At 45.8% G+C, this 22,046-nt stretch overlaps 1 protein-coding gene across 1 annotated transcript in view; it reads left to right on the forward strand.

Annotated features, from left to right (window-relative positions):
- Nucleotides 1-7,917: 7,917 nt before the first annotated feature.
- LOC141206881 (uncharacterized) overlaps nt 7,918-22,046 on the forward strand; it is an 85,962-nt gene continuing 71,833 nt past the window's right edge. The window contains exons 1-2 of the mRNA XM_073664249.1: nt 7,918-8,050; nt 11,299-12,660. Of these exons, the coding sequence (XP_073520350.1) occupies nt 11,352-12,660 (1,309 nt within the window). The 5' untranslated portion in view covers nt 7,918-8,050; nt 11,299-11,351. The remainder of the gene's footprint in view (nt 8,051-11,298; nt 12,661-22,046) is intronic.

Genomic DNA, 22,046 nt, shown 5'->3' on the forward strand with positions numbered 1-22,046 from the left:
TCACACAGCAGAGGATTAGATACACGGTCAGCAGACAGTATCACACAGGATAGGATTAGATACACGGCTCAGCAGACAGTATCACACAGGAGAGGATTAGATACACAGCTCAGCAGGCAGTATCACACAGGATAGGATTAGATACACGGCTCAGCAGACAGTATCACACAGGATAGGATTAGATACACGGCTCAGCAGACAGTATCACACAGGACAGGATTAGATACACAGCTCAGCAGGCAGTATCACACAGAATAGGATTAGATACACAGCTCAGCAGTCAGTAACACACAGGACAGGATTAGATACACAGCTTAGCAGACAGTATCACACAGGATAGGATTGGATACACGGCTCAGCAGACAGTATCACACAGGATAGGATTAGATACACGGCTCAGCAGACAGTATCACACAGGATAGGATTAGATACACGGCTCAGCAGACATTATCACACAGGATAGGATTAGATACACGGCTCAGCAGACAGTATCACACAGGATAGGATTAGATACACGGCTCAGCAGACATTATCACACAGTATAGAATTAGATACACGGCTCAGCAGACAGTATCACACAGGATAGGATTAGATACACGGCTCAGCAGACAGTATCACACAGGATAGGATTAGATACACGGCTCAGCAGACATTATCACACAGGATAGGATTAGATACACAGCTCAGCAGACAGTATCACACAGCAGAGGATTAGATACACGGCTCAGCAGACAGTATCACACAGCAGAGGATTAGATACACGGCTCAGCAGACAGTATCACACAGCAGAGGATTAGATACACAGCTCAGCAGTCAGTATCACACAGGATAGGATTAGATACACGGCTCAGCAGACAGTATCACACAGGATAGCATTAGATACACAGCTCAGCAGTCAGTATCACACAGGACAGGATTAGATACACAGCTCAGCAGGCAGTATCACACAAGATAGGATTAGATACACGGCTCAGCAGACAGTATCACACAGGATAGGATTAGATACACGGCTCAGCAGTCAGTATCACACAGGACAGGATTAGATACACGGCTCAGCAGACAGTATCACACAGGATAGGATTAGATACATGGCTCAGCAGACAGTATCACACAGGATAGCATTAGATACACGGCTCAGCAGACAGTATCACACAGGATAGGATTAGATACACGGCTCAGCAGACAGTATCACACAGGATAGGATTAGATACACAGCTCAGCAGACAGTATCACACAGGATAGGATTAGATACATGGCTCAGCAGACAGTATCACACAGGATAGCATTAGATACACGGCTCAGCAGACAGTATCACACAGGATAGGATTAGATACACAGCTCAGCAGTCAGTATCACACAGGACAGGATTAGATACACAGCTCAGCAGGCAGTATCACACAAGATAGGATTAGATACACGGCTCAGCAGACAGTATCACACAGGATAGGATTAGATACACGGCTCAGCAGACAGTATCACACAGGATAGGATTAGATACACGGCTCAGCAGACAGTATCACACAGGATAGGATTAGATACACAGCTCAGCAGACAGTATCACACAAGATAGGATTAGATACACGGCTCAGCAGACAGTATCACACAGGATAGGATTAGATACACGGCTCAGCAGACAGTATCACACAGGATAGGATTAGATACACGGCTCAGCAGTCAGTATCACACAGGACAGGATTAGATACACGGCTCAGCAGACAGTATCACACAGGATAGGATTAGATACACGGCTCAGCAGACAGTATCACACAGGATAGAATTAGATACACGGCTCAGCAGACAGTATCACACAGCATAGGATTAGATACACGGCTCAGCAGACAGTATCACACAGCAGAGGATTAGATACACGGCTCAGCAGACAGTATCACACAGGATAGGATTAGATACACGGCTCAGCAGTCAGTATCACACAGCAGAGGATTAGATACACAGCTCAGCAGTCAGTATCACACAGGATAGGATTAGATACACAGCTCAGCAGACAGTATCACACAGCAGAGGATTAGATACACGGCTCCGCAGACAGTATCACACAGGATAGGATTAGATACACGGCTCAGCAGACAGTATCACACAGGAGAGGATTAGATACAGAGCTCAGCAGTCAGTATCACACAGGACAGGATTAGATACACAGCTCAGCAGGCAGTATCACACAAGATAGGATTAGATACACGGCTCAGCAGACAGTATCACACAGGACAGGATTAGATACAGAGCTCAGCAGTCAGTATCACACAGGACAGGATTAGATACACAGCTCAGCAGACAGTATCACACAGGATAGGATTAGATACATGGCTCAGCAGACAGTATCACACAGGATAGCATTAGATACACGGCTCAGCAGACAGTATCACACAGGAGAGGATTAGATACAGAGCTCAGCAGACAGTATCACACAGGACAGGATTAGATACAGAGCTCAGCAGTCAGTATCACACAGGACAGGATTAGATACACAGCTCAGCAGGCAGTATCACACAAGATAGGATTAGATACACGGCTCAGCAGACAGTATCACACAGGATAGGATTAGATACACGGCTCAGCAGACAGTATCACACAGGATAGGATTAGATACACGGCTCAGCAGTCAGTATCACACAGGACAGGATTAGATACACGGCTCAGCAGACAGTATCACACAGGATAGGATTAGATACACGGCTCAGCAGACAGTATCACACAGGATAGGATTAGATACACGGCTCAGCAGACAGTATCACACAGGATAGGATTAGATACACGGCTCAGCAGACAGTATCACACAGGATAGGATTAGATACACGGCTCAGCAGGCAGTATCACACAAGATAGGATTAGATACACGGCTCAGCAGACATTATCACACAGGAGAGGATTAGATACACAGCTCAGCAGACAGTATCACACGGGATAGGATTAGATACACGGCTCAGCAGACAGTATCACACAGGATAGGATTAGATACACGGCTCAGCAGACAGTATCACACAGCAGAGGATTAGATACACGGCTCAGCAGACAGTATCACACAGCAGAGGATTAGATACACAGCTCAGCAGTCAGTATCACACAGGATAGGATTAGATACACGGCTCAGCAGACAGTATCACACAGGATAGCATTAGATACACAGCTCAGCAGTCAGTATCACACAGGACAGGATTAGATACACAGCTCAGCAGGCAGTATCACACAAGATAGGATTAGATACACGGCTCAGCAGACAGTATCACACAGGATAGGATTAGATACACGGCTCAGCAGTCAGTATCACACAGGACAGGATTAGATACACGGCTCAGCAGACAGTATCACACAGGATAGGATTAGATACATGGCTCAGCAGACAGTATCACACAGGATAGCATTAGATACACGGCTCAGCAGACAGTATCACACAGGATAGGATTAGATACACGGCTCAGCAGACAGTATCACACAGGATAGGATTAGATACACAGCTCAGCAGACAGTATCACACAGGATAGGATTAGATACATGGCTCAGCAGACAGTATCACACAGGATAGCATTAGATACACGGCTCAGCAGACAGTATCACACAGGATAGGATTAGATACACAGCTCAGCAGTCAGTATCACACAGGACAGGATTAGATACACAGCTCAGCAGGCAGTATCACACAAGATAGGATTAGATACACGGCTCAGCAGACAGTATCACACAGGATAGGATTAGATACACGGCTCAGCAGACAGTATCACACAGGATAGGATTAGATACACGGCTCAGCAGACAGTATCACACAGGATAGGATTAGATACACAGCTCAGCAGACAGTATCACACAAGATAGGATTAGATACACGGCTCAGCAGACAGTATCACACAGGATAGGATTAGATACACGGCTCAGCAGACAGTATCACACAGGATAGGATTAGATACACGGCTCAGCAGTCAGTATCACACAGGACAGGATTAGATACACGGCTCAGCAGACAGTATCACACAGGATAGGATTAGATACACGGCTCAGCAGACAGTATCACACAGGATAGAATTAGATACACGGCTCAGCAGACAGTATCACACAGCATAGGATTAGATACACGGCTCAGCAGACAGTATCACACAGCAGAGGATTAGATACACGGCTCAGCAGACAGTATCACACAGGATAGGATTAGATACACGGCTCAGCAGTCAGTATCACACAGCAGAGGATTAGATACACAGCTCAGCAGTCAGTATCACACAGGATAGGATTAGATACACAGCTCAGCAGACAGTATCACACAGCAGAGGATTAGATACACGGCTCCGCAGACAGTATCACACAGGATAGGATTAGATACACGGCTCAGCAGACAGTATCACACAGGAGAGGATTAGATACAGAGCTCAGCAGTCAGTATCACACAGGACAGGATTAGATACACAGCTCAGCAGGCAGTATCACACAAGATAGGATTAGATACACGGCTCAGCAGACAGTATCACACAGGACAGGATTAGATACAGAGCTCAGCAGTCAGTATCACACAGGACAGGATTAGATACACAGCTCAGCAGACAGTATCACACAGGATAGGATTAGATACATGGCTCAGCAGACAGTATCACACAGGATAGCATTAGATACACGGCTCAGCAGACAGTATCACACAGGAGAGGATTAGATACAGAGCTCAGCAGACAGTATCACACAGGACAGGATTAGATACAGAGCTCAGCAGTCAGTATCACACAGGACAGGATTAGATACACAGCTCAGCAGGCAGTATCACACAAGATAGGATTAGATACACGGCTCAGCAGACAGTATCACACAGGATAGGATTAGATACACGGCTCAGCAGACAGTATCACACAGGATAGGATTAGATACACGGCTCAGCAGTCAGTATCACACAGGACAGGATTAGATACACGGCTCAGCAGACAGTATCACACAGGATAGGATTAGATACACGGCTCAGCAGACAGTATCACACAGGATAGGATTAGATACACGGCTCAGCAGACAGTATCACACAGGATAGGATTAGATACACGGCTCAGCAGACAGTATCACACAGGATAGGATTAGATACACGGCTCAGCAGGCAGTATCACACAAGATAGGATTAGATACACGGCTCAGCAGACATTATCACACAGGAGAGGATTAGATACACAGCTCAGCAGACAGTATCACACGGGATAGGATTAGATACACGGCTCAGCAGACAGTATCACACAGGATAGGATTAGATACACGGCTCAGCAGACATTATCACACAGGATAGGATTAGATACACGGCTCAGCAGACAGTATCACACAGGATAGAATTAGATACACGGCTCAGCAGACAGTATCACACAGGATAGGATTAGATACACGGCTCAGCAGACATTATCACACAGGATAGGATTAGATACACGGCTCAGCAGACAGTATCACACAGGATAGGATTAGATACACGGCTCAGCAGACATTATCACACAGGATAGGATTAGATACATGGCTCAGCAGACAGTATCACACAGGAGAGGATTAGATACACGGCTCAGCAGACAGTATCACACAGGAGAGGATTAGATACACGGCTCAGCAGACAGTATCACACAGGACAGGATTAGATACACGGCTCAGCAGACAGTATCACACAGGAGAGGATTAGATACACGGCTCAGCAGACAGTATCACACAGGATAGGATTAGATACACGGCTCAGCAGACAGTATCACATAGGATAGGATTAGATACACAGCTCAGCAGACAGTATCACACAGGACAGGATTAGATACACGGCTCAGCAGACAGTATCACACAGGAGAGGATTAGATACACGGCTCAGCAGACAGTATCACACAGGAGAGGTTTAGATACACGGCTCAGCAGACAGTATCACACAGGATAGGATTAGATACACGGCTCAGCAGTCAGTATCACACAGGACAGGATTAGATACACGGCTCAGCAGACAGTATCACACAGGAGAGGATTAGATACACGGCTCAGCAGACAGTATCACACAGGACAGGATTAGATACACAGCTCAGCAGTCAGTATCACACAGGACAGGATTAGATACACGGCTCAGCAGACAGTATCACACAGGAGAGGATTAGATACACGGCTCAGCAGACAGTATCACACAGGAGAGGATTAGATACACGGCTCAGCAGACAGTATCACACAGGATAGGATTAGATACACGGCTCAGCAGTCAGTATCACACAGGACAGGATTAGATACACGGCTCAGCAGACAGTATCACACAGGAGAGGATTAGATACACGGCTCAGCAGACAGTATCACACAGGATAGGATTAGATACACGGCTCAGCAGACAGTATCACACAGGAGAGGATTAGATACATGAGGTACATGACTTTCTCCCATTCACAGAGCAGTCACTGCTGACACATAAATACATTTCTAAGTTGTTGTTGTCCCTATAGTTATGACTCCGCTCGGATACCACTGATAACTTATCCAGGAGAAGAGATGATGGGAGTAGAGGTAGTTTTATTTATTTTTTTATAGGTTTCATTTTGTGGGTGGATTAATGCCTCACGTTACAATGTAGACACCATTCAGGGGTGGACACAGACAGCAGAGACCCCCTGTGCAGGGTCAGTACATGGGTCCTGTCTACTCCAATAGCTCCTCGCAATGCACAATTCCACCTGTTTTGGGGCCAGTAGTGGCCCCTGACCTCTCCGACCCCTGTGCGGTTGCAGCAGTGATGACATCTAGGTTCCTCGCACTTTATTTCTCAGTTTGTGCCTTCGAGAAAATACAAAAATTCCAAAAAATGAATTTTCGTTGTTGTTGGACCCCTCCCAGGATGCATTGTGGTATTTGCCGCCGACCACGAATGGAAATAAATCACAGTAATGAGAAGGCAGAAAAGGGGAATGAGGAATGAAAAAGTGGGGGGGGGGGCTGAATTTAAAGGGGACTTCTGCATGAATGTGGAGGTAGGATCAGTGGTCTACCTTAAAGCTCATGGACCCCAATGCAAGAGCTCCAACGGGGCCCCCAATTATGGCAAGCCTTTAATAGCGTTGGTATATTCATATAGGCCAAAAGGGAATTTTAGGACCCCTTAGGCTTCGGGCCTGAGTGCAATTGCAAACCCTGCTTCCATTGTAGTTATTTCCCTGGACAGAATCCTGGGCGAAAACAATAGAAGGAAAACAATGTAACAGCAGCGGAGATCGTTACATTATCCACCATATAATCCGGCATCTGATAATCCGGCATGCAGCATCTAAAGGGGCTCTGACCTCCAAGAACTATGTACCAGAGATAGCCCATGGGGTCCCTAAGAGAGAGGGGGGCCCAGACCTGGGTGGTCTTCTCCTTTGCTGAGTGAATGAAGGGAACCTGTACAGGATTCCAGGGTGGGAGAAAACAAATGGCTGCAGGAAGGTGTGAAGAGGTTCTTCTGTACCATAAATCAGACCCCCCCCTCCCCCCCACCCTTCTAAATGAATCTCTGCAACTAACAGCAGCACAGAGGATTTCCAGGACTGGACTCATACTGTTACAGGAGACCTTGAAATACATTTTTTATTTATTTTTTTATTTCAGGAGTTAAATTCGGCCTCTAGCCCCTCGGTTGCGAGACGGATTGTTCTGCCCGGGGTTCAGGAACGCTGTTATTTTCTTTGAAGCCCCCCTGAGAGCAGCTTTATGTAATTCGCTCTGCAGAGCTGGAACAGCAATTACAATCCCTGAAATTTCTGAAGTTGGAAAAAAAAAAAAAAAGAAAAAAAAAAAGGATTTTGCAGAAATGTCACCGTTTTTCCGAATAGTTAATAACAAAATAAGTAAATATTGAACTAAAATGTAACAAAAAGTATCACAGACCTAAATCCTTCCAGGTCTGATCCTGGGGGGGTGGGTGGATGTAAATGTCCTTTATCACCCACATATGGGAGTAGAGGGCTCGGATTACAGCAGGGTCCCTTCTCCTTCTCCTTCTCCTTCTTTCCTCTGGAAACATCTTGATGTTCTGTCTCCGCAGAGAATCATCTACCAGGAATCGTCTTGCAAGGACCAAGAATTTGGGGACAATTTTCAGGTTGGTGAAACTTAGTTGGGAACATTTCGCCTGACTTTTCCTTCTAACTTTACAAGGGGACAATGAAGCAGAGTTTATAGAGGAGAGCACTGCTCCATCTAATCAGTATATACTCAGATGTAGCAGAGCTGACATTGTCATTCGGTACAACTCATGAAATGTGTTATTTGCACACTGTCCCAGTGCCATTCCCTGTACTCCTATGAAGGTTTAATAACAAACTCAGCTCTGCTATATCTTATGTACATGAACTGTGGGGGGATTCTGCTGCCTTGTCCAACATGTAAACAGCAGCTGGTAGTGAAAGCAGTGTAGTAGAGCTGAGGGTCATTTTTCAATGTAATATACCGTTATATCATATATCATTTATAATAATAATAATCTTTTTATTTATATGGCGCCAACATATTCCGCAGCGCTTTACAATTCAGACAATTTACAGACACGGTCCCCATCAGGGCTCACAATCTAGATTCCCTATCAGTATGTCTTTGGATCTGAAGCTGCATTATTGACAAATTCAGCTCTGCTCCATCTATTAAGTCCTTGTCCAGTATGTAACCTTTATATTATATAATGTTATATTATATTATATTGTGCCTTTATTGTGTAATGAGCTCCTGTTATATACAAGTCTGATGCGACTTACACATTCAAATGTCATATAAAGGCTACTGGAGTGAAAAAAAAATCACTACTTTCACTTGAATGCCATATACCTATAATAAGGCAGCCACCACTAGAGGGAGCGCATGAGCTTAAGGTGTATACAGCATGCAGGGAACTCCCCCTAGTGGTGGATGCAGACAGGATTTTATCATGTATCTCTGTATACAGGGGGATCCCCCTAGTGGTGACTGCAGACAGAATCATATGAATCTCTGTATACAGGGAGCTCCCCCTAGTGGTGGCTGCAGACATAATCTTATCGTGTATCTCTGTATACAGGGAGCTCCCCCTAGTGGTGTCTGTAGACAGGATCTTATCATGTATCTCTGTATACAGGGAGCTCCACCTAGTGGTGGCTGCAGACAGAATCTTATCATGTATCTCTGTATACAGGGAGCTCCCCCTAGTGGTGACTGCAGACAGGATCTTATCATGTATCTCTGTATACAGGGAGCTCCCCCTAGTGGTGGCTGCAGACAGAATCTTATCATATATCTCTGTATACAGGGAGTTCCCCCTAGTGGTTGCTGCAGACAGGATCTTATTGTAACATCCCTGGTGGCGTGCTGGCATGGCTTACCTCCTCCCACCATGCAAGAAAGCCATCTTACTGATCAGTCCAGGCTGCACACTTTGCTCCCGTACCTGCTGTGTGCATGTCTCTTGTCTGATTGCTTAGGGCGGCAGCGCCGTTACTGCCTGATTCTTATAGTTACTGTGTGCGCACTCCTAATGCGTCCCCAGCCTATTGCTGTGAGTCACTGGATACGTAAACCCCCTCCACCCAGTAGGAGTTGCCTGTGCAACACTTGCTTTCAGTGTGTTCTGTGCAACTGAGTTGCCAGGTCCTGTCCTGTATCTTGTCTGCTTCTGACACCCTGGGGGCTGTATACCCAGGCCTGTTACCTGTATCTGTGACTTCTAGTCTGTTCCGCCACCCTGGGGGCAGTATACCCAGGCCCATTACCTGTATCTGTGACTTCTAGTCTGTTTCCGCCACCCTGGGTGCTGAGTTCCCAGGCTCGTTCCTGTATCTTGTTCCTGGTTCAGTTTCTGTCTGAACAGTGTCCTAGGCCGTTACTTGTTTGTCTCTATGTCTGTATCTTCCCTTTTCCTGCAGTGTCTGAACCTGCACCTAACTCCAACTCGTTGTCTCTGTACTTCTGTTTGTGAGTTTAGTGTCCACTCGCTACTTCATTGTAAGTACCTTGTGTGTATTTGCTCTCCTCTGCTTGTCTACCGCACCTGCGGGTTTTGCTCTGCTCTGCTTGTCTACAGCACCTGCGGGTTTTGCTCTGCTCTGCTTGTCTACTGCACCTGCAGGTTTTGCTCTGCTCTTTTACCGCACCTGCGGGTTTTGCTCTGCTCTGCTTATTTACCGCACCTGCGGGTTTTGCTCTGCTCTGCTTGTCTACTACACCTGTGGGTTTTGCTCTGCTCTGCTTGTCTACTGCACCTGCGCGTTTTGCTCTGCTCTGCTTGTCTACCGCATCTGCGGGTTTTGCTCTGCTCTGCTTGTCTACCGCACCTGCGGCTCAGCTCCTGTATCCCAGTCTGTACTGGTCCCTATCCTGCCTGCGTTCATACCTGCCAGTACCCACCTGTCTGCATACCAGCCGTGCCTGCCAGTACCCACCTGTCTGCATACCAGCCGTGCCTGCCAGTACCCACCTGTCTGTATGCCAGCCTAACCTGCCTGTTCCTGCATTCCCCGGTGTGGGTCAACAGCTATGACTGGGGTCTGACCTAGAGTAGCACCTGGTCCCTCTACTCGGTTCCTCCCTGGTTCACGGAGTCGACTGAGCCGCCGTGCGACCTTGGTCGGACCGAGTTGATACTTAGTCACACCACTCCAGGCACTCCTCGGTTCATGGTCCAGTGGGATCACTAACCACGCTCACGACAGTCAGTCCGGGTGTGTGCACAAAACTTATCATGTATCTCTGTATACAGGGAGCTCCCCCTAGTGGTGGCTGCAGACAGAATCTAATTATGTATCTCTTTATACAGGGAGCTCCCCTAGTGGTGGCTGCAGACAGGCTCTTATCATGTATCTCTGTATACAGGGAGCTCCCCCTAGTGGTGGCTACAGACAGGATCTTATCATGTATCTCTGTACACAGGGAGCTCCCCCTAGTGGTGGCTGCAGACATAATGTTATCATGTATATCTGTATACAGGGAGCTTCCCCTAGTGGTGGCTGCAGACAGAATCTTATCATCTATCTCTGTATACAGGGAGCTCCCCCTAGTGCCGGCTGCAGACAGGATCTTATCATGTATCTCTGTATACAGGGAGCTCCCCCTAGTGGTGGCTGCAGACAGGATCTTATCATGTATCTCTGTATACAGGCAGCTCCCCCTAGTGGTGGCTGCAGACAGAATCTTATCATGTATCTCTGTATACAGGGAGCTCCCCCTAGTGGTGGCTGCAGACAGGATTGTATGTATCCCTGTATACAGGGAGCTCCTCCTAGTGGTGTCTCTAAGAATTTTCTAATGTAACTGTATTTCTGTGCAGTGGATTTGGAGCTCTGTATCACTCACTTCAATGTCTTATTCTTGGTCTTCTCTCCTCAGGTACATTATATTGATCATCTGACTGATACATTGCCATCCATTTGGCTTTGAACATGAGCAGAATTAACAAAGTGGGATTTTTAGTGGTTTTCATTTTACTGTCACAATGCACCAAACCTTCCTTGTCTCAGGCCGACTGCTCGGGGGCTTTGTGCAAACCCCTGGAGCATTGTATATTGGAGGTGGTGGAGGAGGGGTCCTGCTGCCCATCCTGTGCACAGCTCGGGTGCCCCTGTGAAGGATACCAGTACTACGACTGCGTCAGTGTTGGATTTCAAGGTGGAAAAGTTCCAGAAGGCGAGTCTTACTTTGTCGACTTTGGCAGCACGGAGTGCAGGTGCCCCCCCGGAGGTGGAAGGATCAACTGCCATTTTATACCGTGTCCTGAACTACCACCAAATTGCATTGACATCCTGCAGCCGGCAGACGGTTGCGCTCAGTGCGGTCGGATTGGTTGCATCCATGGCGAGGAGAAGTACGAGGCCGGGCACACGTTTCACATGTCGCACTGTAAGTTCTGCCATTGTCCCAATGCTGGGGGCGAGTTAATGTGCTATGCCATTCCCGACTGTGACATGGAGGGAGATAACACCACCGAGAGTGACCCCGAGAGACAGTTTGACTATCTCTACAGCCACGAGCAGGACCCCCAGGAGATTGTGGATAAAAACAATAACTACAAGAGGAACGCTCTGCAGGATCACTCCATGGTGGACTATGAAGATATCACAGATGAGGAGGTGACCATCTTACCAACCACTGCAACTTCCATCATCCTGGTGGAATACACCACTGCCCATTACTCAACTGAAGCTACTACCCAACCATCCACCATGGTCTACCCCTCCGAGAGCAGCACCACTATGGTCTACCCCTCCGAGAGCAGCACCACCATGGTCTATCCCTCCAAGAGCAGCACCACCATGGTCTACCCCTCCGAGAGCAGCACCACCATGGTCTACCCCTCCGAGAGCAGCACAACCATGACTCCCATAACTTTCAACGATAGTGGGGTTAATGCCAAGACCACCACCCAACCAGATGTGGTAGAGCCAAGCACCAGCCCTGCCCCCACCTCCCCGCATGAGCCCATGGAGGAAATCAAAGCCTCGCCAATGGCAAACAGCGTGGAGAAAGACAAAACCCTGGAATCAGAGCCACAAATAAACCAAACGCAGGAGCCGGATCTGGGCGTAAATAAAGATTTCCCTGAAGGGGAAAGGGAAGGAAACGACGTCTCCTCAACCTTGAAAGCAACGGCAGCATCTGTTCACTGGAGCCCAAGTCCCTCTGAGGGGCCACAGGTCACCTTCACTAGTCTGGGGGCCCCGATGGACGTTCTCAATCAATCCAGACATGATGGTAAGATGCTGTGTACACGAGGAGAGGGAGCTACATTAAGGGTACGGTTACACTTGTGGCCATGGATTTGACATATGTGCATCCTGGGACCCTCCAGCCATTCCAGAACTACAACCCCCAATTTACTGACATGACTGGAGACGCTCAGGCTGCCAATGCATCCTATATACTTATCCCCAGAACCTCGGTCAACCGTCCTGGCCCATCCAAAGCCCCATGAGGCTCAGTTCATAGACCATATGTGCAATATAACAGGTTTTATAGGGGCCCTTTCTGCAAGATGGAGGGGCATTGCCATCTAAAAGGGAAATTATAACGCACCCACAGTGAATTAAGTGTTGCATAAGCCATACACACAGACAATGGCAGACACAGAGGCCTCTGTGCAAGAACAGTGTATGGGCCCTTCTCTGTGTCTGTGACAGGACCTGCTCAATAATTTGGAGGTGCATGTGGCACCCTGACCTCTTGAGCCCTTGTGCGACTGCACATGTTGCACCAATGATATGTTCGCCCCGCATAGAGATGCAGTATAGATATATCTGACTTGCGGGGACGACTCGGGGGGACGTTGTGGAGAGCCACGACGGCCCTGCTCAATGATGAGCAAATGATGTTCAGACATAAGCCCCCAGTTCCCAGATTTCCCACATGTCAGGGACTTCCTGCCCCAGAGATTCCTTATAGCGCCCCCCTGTGAAAGTGACTGGTACCACTCGTCAGGGTTAAATTTCAAGGTGGGCAGGTTCTAAAGTCCAAACCCTGCAGCCGTCAGATGTGTGTATTATAGGTTTGTCTGAGATTCGGCACATGGCTATCCTTAGTTGTGAGGGTCGATAGGTGTCTGCAGAGGGGTCCGGAAAGGGAGGAGAATCTGAGGAAGAGAAGGATCTGGAGGGGACAGAGAAATTGCAAGGGTTATAGAGGAATTTTGAAGAGGACTTGTGGTCTGGAGAAAGACAAAGGGGTTTGGAGGATGATAGAAGAGTCTGTAGGGGGAAAGAGGAGTCTGGAGGGGGTAAAGGGAGTTTCAACAAGGACAGGGGAGTCAGGAGGGAGAGTGATGAGTCTGGAGCATAACAGAGGAGTCTGGAGGGAGGAAGGGGAGCCGGGAAGAGTACAGGTGAGTCTAGAAGGAGACAGATAAAAGTCTGCAGGATGACAGAGGGGTCTGGAGGGGACAGAGGGGTATGGAGGGGACAGAGGGGTATGGAGGGGACAGAGGAGTCTAGAGAATGACAGAGGAGTCTGGAGGGAGGAAGGGGAGCCGGGAAGAGGACAGGTGAGTCTAGAAGGAGACAGATAAAAGTCTGGAGGATGACAGAGGAAACTGGAGGATGACAGAGGAGTCTGGAGGAAGACAGAGGGGTCTGGAGGGGACAAGGGAGTCTGGAGAATGACAGAGGGGTCTGGAGGATCACAGAGGGGTCTGGAGGGGACAGGGGAGTCTGGAGAGGACAGAGGGGTCTGGAGGATCACAGAGGGGTCTGGAGGGGGCAGGGGAGTCTGGAGAATGACAGAGGGGTATGGAGGATGACAGAGGAGTCTGGAGGAAGACAGAGGGGTCTGGAGGGGACAGGGGAGTCTGGAGAATGACAGAGGGGTCTGGAGGATCACAGAGGGGTCTGGAGGATCACAGAGGGGTCTGGAGGGGACAGGGGAGTCTGGAGAGGACAGAGGGGCCTGGAGAATGACATACGGGTCTGGAGGATGACAGAGGGGTCTGGAGGGGACAGAGGGTCTGGAAGTGTCTGGAGGATAACAGAATGGTCTGGAGGGGACAGGGGAGTCTGGAGAATGACAGAGGGGTCTGGAGAATGACATACGGGTCTGGAGGATGACAGAGGGGTCTGGAGGGGACAGAGGGTCTGGAAGTGTCTGGAGGATAACAGAATGGTCTGGAGGGGACAGGGGAGTCTGGAGAATGACAGAGGGGTCTGGAGGGGACAGGGGAGTCTAGAGGACTTTTGGATGAAGCAGTAGTCTCCAGGAGGAGGACAGAGGGGTCTGTAGGGGCATACATTTTTTGTGAGGGGGGCATTAGGCTTTGTAGGGGGACAGAGGCATGCATATGAAAAGAGATTGTGGAGAAATCGCTGTTGGCCGCAGAAGATGCCATGTTTAGCCGTAGCAGGGGCCACTATGAAGTCCTGGTTTGTCACATGGGCGCTGAAGATTGGCCGTGAATTTCCTAGGGAGGTGGGAATCCTTTCATTGTTGGGGTGCCCTCTTTTGCTGTTTTGTGGGTGCCATAGCTCTGGGGGCTCTGGCTGCTGTAATCTCTGGTTCCTTGGGACTTGCTTTCTGCTGATTTCCCTTCTAATTATCTCTTGGCTCAATCTCGTCCCAGTGGAAAAATTTTGTGTGGAATTTGTGCTGAGACATTTTGCAGCCACAATGATCCCAGGACACGTTATCTCTGTCTGTAGATAAGGGCTGTGAGACGTCAAGGCCCCGCATGTTCACAGCCGCCGGCAGGATGCCTGATCTTATCCGGGGTCCAGGCCATCGCGTGCTGTTAGTGGGGTCCAGGCCATCACGTGCTGTACGTGGGGCCTCTGGAATGTCAGGACCGTGGGCTCGCGGTCTGTGACCGTAATGATGGCGGATCTTACGTCTTTCCCATGTGAACGTCCTGGAAAATATCAATATCAATATCATGTCACCTCCAGGGAAAATCTAACTAATTCCATCAAAACCTTCTAATACATTGTATAATGAATGATACATTGTAACGACAGAGCAAAGGTCATCACTACATGAACCAGAGAACACAGACAAAAACCGCAACACCCTCTACACATAGGAAATCAGAAACTCCTGGACCCCCATGATCACTACTGTATAACACATATGGCTCATGGTGAGACCCTCCTATATGTGACTGTTATCAGCCCCTCTTATAACGCTCCAGTACTGATATAACCTCCAGACATTACACCATATATGACTGATATCAGCCTCTTATAACGCTCCAGTACTGATATAACCTCCAGACATTACACCATATATGACTGATATCAGCCTCTTATAACGCTCCAGTACTGATATAACCTCCAGACATTACACCATATGTGACTGATATCAGCCTCTTATAACGCTCCAGTACTGATATAACCTCCAGACATTACATCATATGTGACTGATAACAGCCTCTTATAACGCTCCAGTACTGATATAACCTCCAGACATTACATCATATGTGACTGATAACAGCCTCTTATAACGCTCCAGTACTGATATAACCTCCAGACATTACACCATATGTGACTGATATCAGCCTCTTATAACGCTCCAGTACTGATATAACCTCCAGACATTACATCATATGTGACTGATAACAGCCTCTTATAACGCTCCAGTACTGATATAACCTCCAGACATTACATCATATGTGACTGATATCAGCCCCTCTTATAACGCTTCAGTACTGATATAACCTCCAGACATTACATCATATGTGACTGATATCAGCCTCTTATAACGCTCCAGTACTGATATAACCTCCAGACATTACACCATATGTGACTGATATCAGCCCCTCTTATAACGCTCCAGTACTGATATAACCTCCAGACATTACACCATATGTGACTGATATCAGCCTCTTATAACGCTCCAGTACTGATATAACCTCCAGACATTACACCATATGTGACTGATATCAGCCTCTTATAACGCTCCAGTACTGATATAACCTCCAGACATTACATCATATGTGACTGATATCAGCCTCTTATAACGCTCCGGTACTGATATAACCTCCAGACATTACATCATATGTGACTGATATCAGCCTCTTATAACGCTCCAGTACTGATATAACCTCCAGACATTACACCATATGTGACTGATATCAGCCTCTTATAACGCTCCAGTACTGATATAACCTCCAGATATTACACCATATGTGACTGATATCAGCCTCTTATAACACTCCAGTACTGATATAACCTCCAGACATTACATCATATGTGACTGATATCAGCCTCTTATAACGCTCCAGTACTGATATAGCCTCCAGACATTACACCATATGTGACTGATATCAGCCTCTTATAACGCTCCAGTACTGATATAACCTCCAGACATTACATCATATGTGACTGATATCAGCTCCTCTTATAACGCTCCAGTACTGATATAACCTCCAGACATTACACCATATGTGACTGATATCAACCTCTTATAACGCTCCAGTACTGATATAACCTCCAGACATTACATCATATGTGACTGATATCAGCTCCTCTTATAACGCTCCAGTACTGATATAACCTCCAGACATTACATCATATGTGACTGATATCAGCCTCTTATAACGCTCCGGTACTGATATAACCTCCAGACATTACACCATATGTGACTGATATCAGCCTCTTATAACGCTCCAGTACTGATATAACCTCCAGACATTACACCATATGTGACTGATATCAGCCTCTTATAACGCTCCGGTACTGATATAACCTCCAGACATTACACCATATGTGACTGATATCAGCCTCTTATAACGCTCCGGTACTGATATAACCTCCAGACATTACACCATATGTGACTGATATCAGCCCCTCTTATAACGCTCCAGTACTGATATAACCTCCAGACATTACACCATATGTGACTGATATCAGCCTCTTATAACGCTCCAGTACAGATATAACCTCCAGACATTACACCATATGTGACTGATATCAACCTCTTATAACGCTCCAGTACTGATATAATCTCCAGACATTACACCATATGTGACTGATATCAGCCTCTTATAACACTCTAGTACTGATATAACCTCCAGACATTACATCATATGTGACTGATATCAACTACTCTTATAACGCTCCACTACTGATATAAACTCCAGACATTACATCATATGTGACTGATATCAGCCCCTCTTATAACGCTCCAGTACTGATATAACCTCCAGACATTACACCATATGTGACTGATATCAGCCCCTCTTATAACGCTCCAGTACTGATATCACCTCCAGACATTACATCATATGTGACTGATATCAGCCTCTTATAACGCTCCAGTACTGATATAACCTCCAGACATTACATCATATGTGACTGATATCAGCTCCTCTTATAACGCTCCAGTACTGATATAACCTCCAGACATTACATCATATGTGACTGATATCAGCCCCTCTTATAACGCTCCAGTACTGATATAACCTCCAGACATTACATCATATGTGACTGATATCAGCCTCTTATAACGCTCCAGTACTGATATAACCTCCAGACATTACACCATATGTGACTGATATCAGCGTCTTATAACGCTCCAGTACTGATATAACCTCCAGACATTACATCATATGTGACTGATATCAGCTCCTCTTACATCGCTCCAGTACTGATATAACCTCCAGACATTACACCATATGTGACTGATATCAGCCTCTTATAACGCTCCAGTACTGATATAACCTCCAGACATTACACCATATGTGACTGATATCAGCCTCTTATAACACTCCAGTACTGATATAACCTCCAGACATTACACCATATGTGACTGATATCAGCCCCTCTTATAATGCTCCAGTACTGATATAACCTCCAGACATTACACCATATGTGACTGATATCAGTCCCTCTTATAATGCTCCAGTACTGATATAACCTCCAGACATTACACCATATGTGACTGATATCAGCCCCTCTTATAACGCTCCAGTACTGATATAACCTCCAGACATTACATCATATGTGACTGATATCAGCCTCTTATAACGCTCCAGTACTGATATAACCTCCAGACATTACACCATAAGTGACTGATATCAGCCTCTTATAACGCTCCAGTACTGATATAACCTCCAGACAGTACACCATAAGTGACTGATATCAGCCCCTCTTATAACGCTCCAGTACTGATATAACCTCCAGACATTACACCATAAGTGACTGATATCAGCCTCTTATAACGCTCCAGTACTGATATAACCTCCAGACATTACACCATATGTGACTGATATCAGCTCCTCTTATAACGCTCCAGTACTGATATAACCTCCAGACATTACACCATATGTGACTGATATCAGCCTCTTATAATGCTCCAGTACTGATATAGCCTCCAGACATTACATCATATGTGACTGATATCAGCCCCTCTTATAACGCTCCAGTACTGATATAACCTCCAGACATTACATCATATGTGACTGATATCAGCCTCTTATAACGCTCCAGTACTGATATAACCTTCAGACATGACACCATATGTGACTGATATCAGCCTCTTATAACGCTCCAGTACTGATATAACCTCCAGACATTACACCATATGTGACTGATATCAGCCTCTTATAACGCTCCAGCACTGATATAACCTCCAGACATTACACCATATGTGACTGATATCAGCCCCTCTTATAACGCTCCAGTACTGATATAACCTCCAGACATTACATCATATGTGACTGATATCAGCCTCTTATAACGCTCCAGTACTGATATAACCTCCAGACATTACACCATAAGTGACTGATATCAGCCTCTTATAACGCTCCAGTACTGATATAACCTCCAGACAGTACACCATAAGTGACTGATATCAGCCCCTCTTATAACGCTCCAGTACTGATATAACCTCCAGACATTACACCATAAGTGACTGATATCAGCCTCTTATAACGCTCCAGTACTGATATAACCTCCAGACATTACACCATATGTGACTGATATCAGCTCCTCTTATAACGCTCCAGTACTGATATAACCTCCAGACATTACACCATATGTGACTGATATCAGCCTCTTATAACGCTCCAGCACTGATATAACCTCCAGACATTACACCATATGTGACTGATATCAGCCCCTCTTATAACGCTCCAGTACTGATATAACCTCCAGACATTACATCATATGTGACTGATATCAGCCTCTTATAACGCTCCAGTACTGATATAACCTCCAGACATTACACCATATGTGACTGATATCAGCCTATTATAACACTCCAGTACTGATATAACCTCCAGACATTACATCATATGTGACTGATATCAGCTCCTCTTATAATGCTCCAGTACTGATATAACCTCCAGACATTACACCATATGTGACTGATATCAGCCTCTTATAACGCTCCAGTACTGATATAACCTCCAGACATTACACCATATGTGACTGATATCAGACTCTTATAACGCTCCAGTACTGATATAACCTCCAGACATTACACTATATGTGACTGATATCAGCCTCTTATAACGCTCCAGTACAGATATAACCTCCAGACATTACACCATATGTGACTGATATCAGCCTCTTATAACGCTCCAGTACAGATATAACCTCCAGACATTACATCATATGTGACTGATATCAGCCCCTCTTATAACGCTCCAGTACTGATATAACCTCCAGACATTACACCATATGTGACTGATATCAGCCCCTCTTATAACGCTCCAGTACTGATATAACCTCCAGACATTACATCATATGTGACTGATATCAGCTCCTCTTATAACGCTCCAGTACTGATATAACCTCCAGACATTACACCATATGTGACTGATATCAGCTTCTTATAACACTCCAGTACTAATATAACCTCCAGATATTACATATGTGACTGATATCAGCCTCTTATAATGCTCCGATACTGATATAACCTCCAGACATTACATCATATGTGACTGATATCAGCCCCTCTTATAACGCTCCAGTACTGATATAACCTCCAGACATTACATCATATGTGACTGATATCAGCCTCTTATAACGCTCCAGTACTGATATAACCTCCAGACATTACACCATATGTGACTGATATCAGCCTCTTATAACAATCCAGTACTGATATAACCTCCAGATATTACATCATATGTGAGTGATATCAGCCTCTTATAACACTCCAGTACTGATATAACCTCCAGACATTACATCATATGTGACTGATATCAGCCCCTCTTATAACGCTCCAGTACTGATATAACCTCCAGACATTACATCATAAGTGACTGATATCAGCCTCTTATAACACTCCAGTACTGATATAACCTCCAGACATTACACCATATGTGACTGATATCAGCCCCTCTTATAACTCTCCAGTACTGATATAACCTCCAGACATTACATCATATGTGACTGATATCAGCCCCTCTTATAACTCTCCAGTACTGATATAACCTCCAGACATTACATCATATGTGACTGATATCAGCCTCTTATAACGCTCCAGTACTGATAAAACCTCCAGACATTACATCATATGTGACTGATATCAGCCCCTCTTATAACGCTCCAGTACTGATATAACCTCCAGACATTACATCATATGTGACTGATATCAGCTCCTCTTATAACGCTCCAGTACTGATATAACCTCCAGACATTACACCATATGTGACTGATATCAGCTTCTTATAACACTCTAGTACTGATATAACCTCCAGACATTACATCATATGTGACTGATATCAGCTCCTCTTATAACGCTCCAGTACTGATATAACCTCCAGACATTACACCATATGTGACTGATATCAGCCCCTCTTATAACGCTCCAGTACTGATATAACCTCCAGACATTACACCATATGTGACTGATATCAGCCTCTTATAACGCTCCAGTACTGATATAACCTCCAGACATTACACCATATGTGACTGATATCAGCCTCTTATAACGCTCCAGTACTGATATAACCTCCAGATATTACACCATATGCGACTGATATCAGCCTCTTATAACGCTCCAGTACAGATATAACCTCCAGACATTACACCATATGTGACTGATATCAGCCTCTTATAACGCTCCAGTACTGATATAACCTCCAGACATTACACCATATGTGACTGATATCAGCCTCTTATAACACTCCAGTACTGATATAACCTCCAGACATTACACCATATGTGACTGATATCAGCCCCTCTTATAATGCTCCAGTACTGATATAACGTCCAGACATTACACCATATGTGACTGATATCAGCCTCATATAACGCTCCAGTACTGATATAACCTCCAGACATTACACCATATGTGACTGATATCAGCCCCTCTTATAACTCTCCAGTACTGATATAACCTCCAGACATTACATCATATGTGACTGATATCAGCCCCTCTTATAACGCTCCAGTACTGATATAACCTCCAGACATTACACCATATGTGACTGATATCAGCTTCTTATAACACTCCAGTACTAATATAACCTCCAGACATTACATCATATGTGACTGATATCAGCCTCTTATAACGCTCCAGTACTGATATAACCTCCAGACATTACATCATATGTGACTGATATCATCCCCTCTTATAACGCTCCAGTACTGATATAACCTCCAGAAATTACATCATATGTGACTGATATCAGCCTCTTATAACGCTCCAGT

This window comes from Phyllobates terribilis, unplaced genomic scaffold (genome assembly GCF_046119375.1).
Source record: "Phyllobates terribilis strain yellow unplaced genomic scaffold, ASM4611937v1 Scaffold_143__1_contigs__length_4665640, whole genome shotgun sequence".
Taxonomy (NCBI): domain Eukaryota; kingdom Metazoa; phylum Chordata; class Amphibia; order Anura; family Dendrobatidae; genus Phyllobates; species Phyllobates terribilis.